Source organism: Embiotoca jacksoni, unplaced genomic scaffold (genome assembly GCF_022577435.1).
Source record: "Embiotoca jacksoni isolate LCO1_2020_lvr unplaced genomic scaffold, fEmbJac1.0.p SCAF_3, whole genome shotgun sequence".
Taxonomy (NCBI): Eukaryota; Metazoa; Chordata; class Actinopteri; family Embiotocidae; genus Embiotoca; species Embiotoca jacksoni.
Window position 1 is genome coordinate 22348509 of NW_027185381.1, and position 12250 is coordinate 22360758.

Genomic DNA, 12250 nt, shown 5'->3' on the forward strand with positions numbered 1-12250 from the left:
TGTTTCTGGAGAGGCTCAGTGAATAAAACAGAACATGGGTTATAAAAAATTTCAGAAAATTAACCTTTAAGGTAAAATGGTCTGCTGTGATTTTGTAGATTTAACACCCTTTACTCAATGTTTACAATATTTTTTTTACTCCTAGTGTGACATAATGTATGTTTTTTATTTTGCTTGCACTTTTTAGCACCAGTTATCGTGGGTCAAATATTATAAGACAACATAGCATTTTAATATTGCTGCACTATTGCATTGAATGGAAAGTTCTAAGGTTTAAAAGAGGTATACCCATTTATATCTTCTTCAGCGTGCCACATGTATCTTTAGAAATAGTGGGTTTAAGCAGTGATTATCTGATTATGGTGTTTCCGTGTTATGCAAAATATTGCATACTTCATATGATGTATTGGCATAAACCTAAAAATGAAAAAACTACTGAGGTACATAAAAACAAGCAGCACACCTGCTATCATGTATAAAATCAGACAAAACCTGGCTAAAAGGCTTAACGGTCAGAAATCAGAAAAATGTCCGGTTCTTCATGAAAGGATGAAGGAAAAGATGGTACAACTGTGCCTCACATCATCTGAGTAACGACTGCAGTGCTACTGTGTTAACAAGGCATTTCAGTAATATCTTTCATGATAAAAAAAAATACTTTAAAACATAGAGGCAATGTTTAATCATGTGTAACCTGTTTCTTCACTTTCACTTGTTCATCTGTAGACGATACAAAGTACTTTGTGTCTCTCATTGATCTTGTCGTATCTGACATGCTTTCTCTCTTTGTCTCGGTGTCCTTCAGCTCTCGGCAGCAGCCCGCCGTTCAAGCACAGCAACGCGCCCAGCGTGCAGGCGTGTCTGAACCGGGCGGACGGAAGGACGTCTGACAAGAGCCGGGGAGGGGTCAATGGAAGAGGCCTCGGCAGCAGGCCTTGGCTGAAGTCTAAACCAGAAGGTACGTAATGGCACAACAAACTCAGACACGACTGTCGCAGCATATGAAACATATGAAACATTATGATTCATATGTGAAAGTAGTGACACACGCAGACTTATTGTGTGGCCTCTACTTCTTCTCTAATGTTGTCTGTCTATCTTGATTTCAGGTCTAATTCTCTAGAAAAACACTGCGTTGAATAATTTATCAGTGCCTAAGTACTACATTGTGTACATTGGAACGGTTAAAAGAAGAAAATAGTTACGCAAGTTGGGCTGCTGTTAGTGGACTCTGAGCCTCGTTCCTCTTTTATTTGAGTTGAGTAAATCATTCAACACAGATAAGACCGAAGACAGAACCCCATTCTTTCTGCTGCCGTTAGTCAAGAAGGAAATTCAATTGCAAACCCATGATTTGTGGAAAAGTCCAAGCTGAACTGAGCTGAACTACTTGTTTGAAACATTTAGGATTTTTAATGCAGCAAGTGGTGCCACTTGAGATAGCTCATACTGCCCCCTTCAGCTCCAAACTGTGTCTGCAGTGATGTGAAAATCATCAAGGGAGTCATCAGCATTCAGGACATTTTCCACATGTTTTACCTCATCCTCTGTCTTCTCTCCAGTGCCCCCGAAGCCAGCACACCTCCAGAGCCCCGTGACGGAGCTCACATCCCCGCTGGGCCACATCCAGAAACCACGGCTGAGACCCGGCATGGAGGACAGAGGTGGAGTAGGGAAGACGGGGGCGGTGAACCGGGAGAAAGTCCGGGAGAAACACTCCAAAGTCTCACACCTGATCAGCCACTTTGAGGAGAACAGGTACGGGCTCTTTACCTGTCTGCTGTGTGTGTGGTTATCTCCTCCTTCATGTGCAAAGAATAAAAGACGATAAAAGAAGATTTGAGCCCTTATGTGGCTGATTTCTGTAAGAAATTTCTAATTTTATCCTGTGACAATCTGTTCGGTATTTCCTGAGTCATATAACATTATTATAAAGTCTGTGACTGGCAGCTTTTGCCATGATAGATTGGTTCTGGTTGAATAACTCCATCTACGTCACTTCTTGTCTTTTTGTAATAAAACATTCTCATTGCTTCTGTTGTAATCGGAGTGACAGAAAACTTTTGTCTTTCCTAACATTTCATTATGCCGGCTATTTCATAGACAAAAAAAAAGCAGAAGTCTCCCGATTTAAGTCCTCAAGCCCTGACTCATTGATTGCACCTTAGACGAGAGAGAGGGCCGCAGAGAGAGTGAGCGGAGATTAGTCTGTGCCTGACAAGCCGAGCGTTAGCGAGGGGATGAAAGGAGATTTGTACAGGCGAGGGGAAACACAAGTCCTCATTCAGTTGTGGGAGAGGACTCGGTGTAGCGAGATGAAGCCCAGGAGAGCGAGGTAGGATTTCTTCGACTAAATGTTCTCTCAGCTCAAACGTCTGTGCTTCAATACTGTTGGCTCAGAGTTAGATGGAGATTTAAGTCTTCTGTTGGCTTTTATGCAGGTAAACAATGGCTGAACTCTAATGTATGATTTAGTGGAACCTCTCTGTGCGGCATATTAGTGTTGACCTGTGTATTGTCCTCTTTTTTTGTGCTTTTTTTTTGTGTTTTATTACAACTCTTTAAGTTGTGATTGTCGCTGCAGCCTTGTCTCAGTGAGGGAGGCCCATTAAAATTGTTGACAGGCACAACAATGGTGCCCCTTGTCTCAACCACTCATGCAGTTGCACCCAACATTTTTCAATCTGCAGCAGTCACAGCCCATTAAAGTTTCAATTTGTCTCTCTAGTCTGTGGCCTCTTGGCCGCTTTTCCAGCCCGTCTCTGGCCTGGATCTCTTAAAATACAGAATTACAAATCCAACCAGGGTTTCCCAGCTTTCTCCACATCTTTCATTGCTTTTTCATCCCATTTATTCCAGTGCGAAACGAGGTTAATCAGGGCAATCGGGTGCATCTTTTCCATTCAGACTCTGCTGGGCTATGGGGGGGGGATTATCCCCACTGGTGGCCTTCGAACAGAAAGAGGAGAAAGACCCCGAGCTTCTGAGAACAGAATTAGCCTACTAATATACTAATCTGGTTCACATGGCACTTGGCTGCCTTCAGAGGCACCTAGACGGCCACATGGTAACTGAAACTGTTCTTAATTCTGCTCTTGTTCAACCTCTTTGAAAACACTGTCATGTCTGGAACGGTTACTGTGCTATTTATATGCAAAGAGGAAATAATGCGTGACAAACAAAGTGAAGTGTGTGTTTCTCTGAAGACGGTACTAAAGTGTATTTGCTGCCAGCTAATCGTGGTGTTGTTCAGTCTTCCTCTGTGAGATCAAAATATATTGTTTCACGATGCATACCTCAGGTGGCCGACTGCAGCGAGCTGATTCGTCTGTGGAGTGTTTCGCCAGCCTGTTGCTGTTCCTCTATTTATACCTACTTCCTGTTTCTGCTGGGCACCAAGATTTGGTGCAACACAGAACGTCGCAAAGGATTTTTGCATCAGGAAACCTTAAATTACAGATATAGAGCCAGCTAGACATGCAAATATTTGATCTTTCACCTGGATCGTATTTAAGAACAGATCTGAGATCAGCTGAACTAAACAGAGATACAGTAGCTACTGTTTCTGCTTGTTGCAAAAAAAAATGGAAGTCCGGAGGCTCACTTGCAGGGAAGCAGCTGCACCGACTGCTGCTACAGGATGTAGAGCAGATGAATGGTGACATTGTGCATGCATGTGTGTTTGTTTTTGCCGTTAATCTAACTTCCATTCCTGCGCTGTATTTCAAAATGCCTCATGCAAACTTGTTTTTCCACTTCATTCACATCCCAGCAAAGAATGAACAAGGCCTTGCAGCGTGATATATAAAGCAGGTTGTCTGTGTGTGTGTGTGTGTGTGTGTGTGTGTGTGTGTGTGTGTGTGTGTGTGTGTGTGCGTGCGTGCGTGCGTGCGTGCGTGTGAGGAAGTAGGACAGCATCTTCCTCTTGGGAGTAGTGTAGTATCTCTCCTCCTCCTCCTCATTACTGTACCTCCCTTCTTTCTCTGCTCTGCTCACCTCCTCTGCATTACAGCAGCTCTCAGCGGCCTCGTAAGACAGCAGGAAGTTTGTGCATCTCCACAGGTTTATTTTTAACTCTCACACTCACGTGCAAAAGCTCTCCGCTTACTCTTCGGCCCCACTCTGTCGGATAACCTGCCAGCTTAAGCAGCTACCGGACAGCCTCCTGTAATCGTTCTCCTTTCTCTCTTCTTTAGTTTTTCTCAACCGTTACTTATTTCTGTAGCCTTGTGGCCGAACTGACCCACTTCCTCCTTTTGCCTTTTCCTCTGTTCCTCCAGCAACACGGAGAACAAACGAGACAGCTCGCCGCTCAAACACAGCAGCAAGGACTCCAACTTCAGCCCGGCTCACCGCGCCTACCAGAAGCCGACGGGGACGAGCAGGACCCAGGAGAAGCACTCCTCCGAGCCGGCCGCGACCACGCAGGATGCCCACGAGCCGGCGGCCAACGGGCTGCTAGTGCAGATGGAGCAGGACAAGGAGACGGAGGACAGAGAGGAGGAGAGCCAAGGAGGTGTGAGGATAGAGACTGCCGAGCTGGTGAATGGAGATATGGGGAGCACAGAGCAGATCGATGATCATTCACCGCCGCACACAGACAGGACTGGCACAGAAAGCCTCACGGAGAATGACAGTGAGAGTAAAGCGGAAAGTGAACACACGAGTGATGAAGGGAGCACAGACCAGAAGGTACGTATGGGAGTTTTCATGTTTACTTTGTTGCCCCTGCACACAATTGTTGTGTATTTTTACCCGTTGTGTTCTTGTTGCTCTGACTCGGCAGTCTCTGATAGACAAACTCACAAGCGTTTATTTATTTTCTCAGCTTTCAGTACGATTAAATCATCTGAATTACTTCACCTCTGGGTCTCTCTAACATTGTAAGGCTACAGTTACAAGGGAAGAAGTGTGTGTGTGTGTGTGTGTGTGTGTGTGTGTGTGTGTGTGTGTGTGTGTGTGTGTGTGTGTGTGTGTGTGTGTGTGTGTATGTCATTCATCACGTTGGCGTGAGGACCGAACAGATGTCGAACATTTGAGCAGCGACTTCCCCCACTGGAACTCGTGGTAACTGTTTTCTACAGATTATAAGTATCTCGGAAACAGATCAGAAACTTGTGCACAGTCTCAGTGGTTGGGAGGGAAAAAGCAACATTAAGAACAAAATATTATTGTATTTCACACAGACATCATAGCATTATCATAACATTACTTTATGTGTGCCTTTGCATTACTGGAACAAGGACTCTTTAAACTCATAGTGAAGACGTATACATATAAAAGAATGTCTTGTGCGTTTAAGCTGTTACCAAAAGAGCTGCTGGTTTAGCGCATCCCTGCCAGGTAAATGTCTTTGTGTTTTAAATCTGGTGTCTGGTGTGACCTTCCCGCGCCGGCTGGATGAATACATACTGAGCATCCTCTATGAGCAGAGCATCCGCTCCAGAGATTTTGGCCGGCTGAGCTGGCGAACTTCCAGTTTAGCCCAACGCTAACTTGAGTGAGGATAAAACAAAATGAATTGTGAAGCTCATTTCAAACGTTTTGTGACCAAATGGATCAAATTGTGAGCGTGAACGGAGTCATTTTGCGGAGGTGGTGACGTTTAAAACTATTTAATTACCGTTTTACAGCTGCAACAGTAGCGACAAACTGGGTCACAGCGGAGCCTGTGATGTAAGCACGTGTTGACAGTGATTGTGTAATTACTCTCACTGGCAGAAGGGTGACGGTACATCTGTACTGCAGGTTTAAGTAAAAGTACCAATTAAACCACAATAACATTAATAAGTAGTCAAATTGTCAGTACTGTTATCTTTATTATATCAGTTTGTTTTGATTTCATTTGTATTCAAGTTTAATATTTTGGATATAGAAAACTTCATCCCACTTGGAAGGAAATCGTCATTGAACTATGTTTAAAAAAAAAAAAAAGTAAAATCAAATAAAATACAGAATAACAAAAGTAAGAGTACAAATACTCCTGTATTCATAATCTTAAAAGCGCTGAAGTATTATAAGCAAAATATATTTGAAAGAGTTTTCCGTTAATTTTGACACAACACTGTGTATTTTTCACAATCAATGCAGCAGAACCATAGATAGCACCACTTATTCCAAACGTTCTTCTTACTTGCCAAAACGTGTCACCTACATTAACCATAATTCAGCTCGACAGCTGACAGTTTGGTCAGGGATTTGTTTGTCTTATTCTACTAGCAGCTACGCAGGTCTGGTTGGACAGGCCTTTTTTCACAGCAGACATTTTGACACGTCATTCCAGGAAAGGCACAGATGTGTTAATAATGGCTGGAGGTCCTGCTATTGTTGATGCTGCTAAGCTGTCACGGCTCACTGGGACGTTTAATGGACCTGAGCCATCGTTAATGTTATTAAAGCCACCTGTGCTTTCCCTGCTGTGACGGGTCAACATGTCTGCTGTGAAAAAAACAATTCTTCCCAACGCTACACCGCCAGATCTTTTTTCTGTTTCAGACTTGGGTGTCTTTTCGTGCGTGAATTCAGTGAAGCTTCTCTTCAAAGTATTAAAAGTAAAAGCATTTGTGCTGCAGGCAGATGGCCTCTGTGAGCGATTTATCAGTGTACATATAACCATATCAGAGGATTAAATCCGATGCATCGATGTGAGCAGCGTTTTACCGCAGTAGCTGCTGGAGATGGAGCTGGTTCCACATCCAGTGGGTCACAACATGAATCTGCGGGCTCGTGGGACAATTGATGGAGAGTAGAAACTACCTTGTAGTTGTATTGACAAATGATTTATTTGGAAGTTTGATTGCTCTCTGGTTACTCACACCCGCATTTGATAGTTGTTGTTGTTGTTGTTTTGCACAGCGAGAAATGTAACGCTGCCAGAGTCAACAGTAAAATGTCCTTTTATGCAAGAAAAACATCACATTTAATCATATCTATGGACATTTTGAGGCTTCACTTATTGCCTGCAATTGTGGGGGTATCGCAATATTTTTTTTTTAATCAATACACAAGTGTTTGATATTAGATTATAGAATTGAATAAATACTTTTGTCAGGCGCACCCAACATTTCTGACCGTGTCGGTCAGTTTGCCTGATTACAATCACATGTTGCTGCAATAAAAAATGACTGGAGAGAGATGAACAGACTGAAAACTTTTTCTATTAGATGAATCAAATATTGACCAAGTGTTCCTTTGGAGACATAGCTAGCAGTTAAAAAGATCGTAACATAAGTTATATTAGCATATTGCAAAATGTTTAAATTCTGAATAATAATGTAGCATGACTTAAGTACGGGGCGGCGCAGTGGTTAGCATTGTCGCCTCGCAGCAAAAAGGTTCTCGGTTCACATCCGGGCCTGGGCCCGTCTGTGCGAAGCTCGCATGTTCTCCCTGTGCCTGCGTGGGGTTCTCCGGCTTCCTCCCACCGTCCCAAAAACATTACACCTCAGGTTAATTGGTGGTTCTACAAATTGCCCTTAGGTGTGAATGGTCTTTATTTCCATCTCTCTGTAAGTGTTGGCCCTGTGATACCCCTGCTCATTTCCATCCCTGATAACTGGCCTCTCACCTGAGACTTACTTCTACAGAATTTGGTGTCATTTCCCCTCATCCATATTTTCATTTCCTGTTCTGAGAGGGCCCCCCGCCTTCCCTTCCCTCCTCCCCCGCCACACCGCAGCCCAGCCGACTGCCAGTCCAGTGTTAATGAACACGCCGGTGCTACATGCAGCAGAACTGCATTTAACACCAGGCTGTACTCTTAACAGAGTCACTAAAGAGCTGAAACCACTTCAGTGTGATAAATGCAAAGTTAGCTATGAACATTTTCTCGCTTCTCAGCTGTCCGCTCTTTGATGGCTGTTTACAGAAAGAAAGTGGTGTGCATCGTGTCGTGAACCAAACAGGAACTAGCAGAGGGGACGGGAAGCTACACTATCAAATGGCAAAGATGTGGGAATGAATGTTAAACCGTAACAGTGCACCACGGTCGACTTGTTCCACACTTCTGCATTATTTTCAGCCGAGTGTAACTCTGTGAGCCATAAATCAAAGAGGACGATATCAGTTGCTTATCATTAGAGAACTATCAAACTGAAACCGTCATCGTTATGCGGCCTACAAACTGTCTGACCAAGCTTCTGACTGTTTTGCTCAGCAGAATGAGGTCACTTGCACACCTCAGTGATTCAATAATCAGATTTTATTTGAATTTATATTGCACCAAATCACAGCACATCATCTTAAGATGTTGCCTCAAACACAGATGAATAATGCCATTAACGGTTCTTCTCTTTTCAGGAGACAAACGAGCAGAAGCTGTTTAAGATCGCCAGCGAGCTCCTGCACACAGAGAAGGCATATGTAGCGCGACTTAACCTGCTGGACCACGTGAGGAACTCATTAAAAGCTCACTTCTGTATTTTGGTTTTGTTTTTGTCTTTACCGTATCATGTGGTAAAAAAAAGGGTTGACATGTAACAGCGCAGCAGAGAAGCATGAATTCACTGTAAGTGTGTACGGCTCTGCAGGTATTCTGTGCTAAGCTGATGGAGGAGGCAGTTAAAGGAACATTCCCCGTAGACGTCGTGAAGAACATCTTCTCCAACATCTCCTCCATCAACGCCTTCCACAGCCAGTTTCTGCTCCCGGACCTGGAGAAACGCATGGGGGAATGGTGAGCTGCAGCTCCGAGATGAGTGTCATAAACCTGCTCCATGACAAATCCAATGCTCAGACACTTGTTTATGAAGCTGCTGATGTACGAGGTCAAGATTATCTGAGCATTTATCTTGAGCTATTTTAAACCAAACAAATGTACGTAAAGGTTGAAGAAGAATGAGAATAAATGCTAAAACAAATTTATTGCAAGTTTTGCACAGACTAAAAGTCTATGTACTGAAAATAGATGTTTGATCATTCAAATGTTTCCCAAAAAAAAACCCAAACTCATACCTCGTCTCTCCTTCCCTGCAGGGCGTCCAGGCCTCGCCTCGGGGACATCCTGCAGAAACTCACACCCTTCCTCAAAATGTACGCAGAGTACGTGAAGAATTTTGAAAAGGCCATGGAGCTGCTCAAACAGTGGACCGACCGTTCGCCTCAATTTAAGACCCTAATTCAGGAGATACAGGTGTGTTCCTTAAACCAAAATCCTGTCTGGAAAAATGTGTCTTTGTAAAAGAACGTATAAGTCCGAGCACAAATTTTGGGGCGAATTTATAGTACTTTTTTTATTTTTATTTTTTTTGTCAGTGTTTGACAGGAATGAGGGTGAAAATAAGCATTTTTCTGTGACATTAAATATACAAATATGATTGATTGTCTGATATCGTATGAACCACTTGTATGTTAAAGTGAAAAGTCTAACTTTTTGGTTCTCTCTGGACAGAGTCAGGAAGTCTGCGGCTGTCTCACGCTTCAGCATCACATGTTGGAGCCGGTGCAGAGAGTCCCTCGCTACGAGATGCTGCTTAAAGACTACCTGAAGAAGCTGCCTGAGGACGACCCTGACCGACGGGATTCAGAAAGTGAGTAGAAATAGTATCTGAAGTTCACTCTGTGAGGTGTCATCTTGATTTCACTAAAGGTATATTTATGGGATGCAGTTCCCGGGTCCGTTGCATATAATGGAAAATCCTTTTATTTTCCAGAATCGTTAGAAATCATCGCCACAGCAGCCACTCACTCCAACAGCGCCATAAGAAAATCTGTGAGTAAAGAAGCTGATTTCCTTCGATTCCTGATGCCGAATCCTAGCTGAACGCTTTCCCGTCTGACTAAAATACATATCTTCTTCATCGTTCAGGAGAATCTAAAGAAGCTGATGGAGATCTACGAGATGCTGGGTGAGGAGGAGGACATCGTTAATCCCTCTAACGAGTTCATCAAAGAGGGCCACATCCTGAAGCTGGCGGCCAGGAACACCTCGGCCATGGAGCGCTACCTCTTCCTGGTGAGAGAGACTGACGGCCATGTTCTTCTTGTCTGACGAAGGACACTGCAGGGAAATATGCTGAGGCGGGATTTATCGGTCCGCACCAGTCAATTGAGACAAGTGAATCATTTCATAGGAGGAACTTCTCCGTGTGAGGATACACGAGGGGCACATGAACGGATCTCTCAATTACGGAGATTGCCGGATGATGTGATTACATTGTGGCTGTTTCTCATTCGCTGCAGGCCCAATGAGTCCCGGCTGCGTCATTCAGGTTACCTGCAGAGTTTCAGGCTGCACCCTTTGGACGGGAAGCAAAACAGATAATAGAGTGGCGCTGATCCTTCCATCTCGCATGTCCGCGTGGCTCAACCGTTTTCTTTTCCTCCCAGTTCAACAACATGCTGCTGTACTGCGTGCCCAAATTCAGCCTGGGAGGGACGAAGTACACTGTGAGGACGCGGATCGGCATCGACGGCTTGAAGGTCTTGGAGACGACCAACGAGGACTACCCTCACACCTTCCAGGTGTCGGGGAAGGAGAGGACACTGGAGCTCCAGGCCAGGTACTTTTTTTCTCGAGTAACTGCAGAAGTTTTATTTTAAAACCTGCTAAAAAAAAAAAAGTGCAAAAACATCTCAACTCCCCCCACATTAATGTATATAATTATATGTAATTGGCCCTACATACCATATAATGTCATGTATAATGAACAGCACCTAAATGAGCACACCCAGTTCATTTTTAAAACCTGTAAATCTCTAAATAAACTCTCTGACCACAGCGAACGGTCATGTCGGTTTGTCTTTGGGTTATAAAAGGAGCAGGAAGCGATGGTTTTACACTTTCACTGTTCCAATTATTTTTTCTGTCTTTGTCCTCAGCTCAGAGCAGGACAAGGCAGGCTGGATTAAGGTACATAAAGTACAATCACAATAGTTGATTGTTTTCCTATTTTATGATGTCTTTTGGATCTGATTTTGAATGACACCCACATTTGATGTTGCTTTTCTTCATTTCTAGGCTTTCCAGGAGACCATTGGCATCTTCCAGCAAAAGAATGAGTCATTCAAGAATGCACAGAAAGACGTGGAGGAAGTGTCGGTCAGTGTTTGCATCAAAAATGTAAACGGTGAAACTCCTGGCACATTTCTACCATACTGAGTCTGAGTTTTTGTTTTTTTTATCCGAATGCAGAAAGCCGAGCTGGGGAAGCGTGCTCCTCGCTGGATCCGTGACAATGAAGTGACAATGTGTATGAAGTGTAGGGAGCCTTTCAATGCTCTGACACGGCGGAGACACCACTGCAGAGCTTGCGGCCATGTAAGTAATCCCGATGTTGTCGTGCCATGCATAATGCCTATACAGTGGGTGAGTGAGAGAGCAGCAGCGGGGCTCAGCCTCATGAGTGCAATTTTAAATACACGGAGAGCCGTTTAAGGCACACATAAACGCTTATTTTACTGACTGGAACGTCTTAATGACGACGAGCAGCACTGTCAGACAAACGGTACTTGTAATTTACTTGTGTATTTCATTTTTAGTCACGTACTTCCAAACTACATTTTATATTGAAATTAAATGTATACTTTTTACATTCAGCTTCAGTTACTTTACAAAATAATGATTTATTTACATCAGTTACAGGGATAATTTTGTGTGCCGTGAGTACTTTTACCTTTAGTATTAAAAGTACATTTACTTGGTCAAGTTGACATACTTTTGATCATTTGAAATACAGGAGTTGTAGTTGTACCTTAAAGTACTCTGTGTTATCAGTATTTTTACTTAAGTAGAAGATCTTCTGTCATAAGTCTGTTATGATTTTAAAAAAAAGAAAAGAAAAATCGACATTTTAACATTGTGATATTACCTGGCAGACTGATGGAGGTTGTTTCTATTTCTTGCAGGTGGTTTGCTGGAAATGCTCAGACAACAAAGTGGCGCTTGAATACGACGGGCACAAGGTGAACAAAGTGTGCAGAGACTGCTACTCCATCCTGAAGGGAGAGGGAGTAGCCGAGGGCAAGAAGAAGGGCATTCTTGAGGTGACGTTTGGATACACGCCTGTAATCTCAGTTGGCAGTTAATTAGGTACACCTCGATTAAAATATAACATGTGGTTACATGGTGACCTTGGTTCTCTGAGTGAAAAGACTATCTCTCCGCTACGTATGAAATACGTTACAGATTGTTCATATCAGTGAGTGTCGGTCCAATAACACAAACACCTCTCTATCACGCAGTACAATTGAACAGCACAACAATCTGCAGCTTCCTAAAAAAAAAAAAAAAAAAAAAAAAACTCCAACAAAG

At 43.4% G+C, this 12250-nt stretch overlaps 1 protein-coding gene across 1 annotated transcript in view; it reads left to right on the top strand.

Annotated features, from left to right (window-relative positions):
* The window catches only part of fgd4a (FYVE, RhoGEF and PH domain containing 4a), a 50545-nt gene that overhangs the window by 35868 nt on the left and 2427 nt on the right, over nt 1-12250 (top strand). The window contains exons 3-16 of the mRNA XM_069163710.1: nt 806-958; nt 1563-1758; nt 4281-4692; nt 8299-8388; nt 8529-8674; nt 8974-9130; nt 9389-9527; nt 9651-9709; nt 9806-9952; nt 10327-10499; nt 10819-10849; nt 10958-11038; nt 11132-11257; nt 11845-11982. Coding sequence (XP_069019811.1) covers nt 806-958; nt 1563-1758; nt 4281-4692; nt 8299-8388; nt 8529-8674; nt 8974-9130; nt 9389-9527; nt 9651-9709; nt 9806-9952; nt 10327-10499; nt 10819-10849; nt 10958-11038; nt 11132-11257; nt 11845-11982 — 2048 coding nt within the window. The remainder of the gene's footprint in view (nt 1-805; nt 959-1562; nt 1759-4280; nt 4693-8298; nt 8389-8528; nt 8675-8973; nt 9131-9388; nt 9528-9650; nt 9710-9805; nt 9953-10326; nt 10500-10818; nt 10850-10957; nt 11039-11131; nt 11258-11844; nt 11983-12250) is intronic.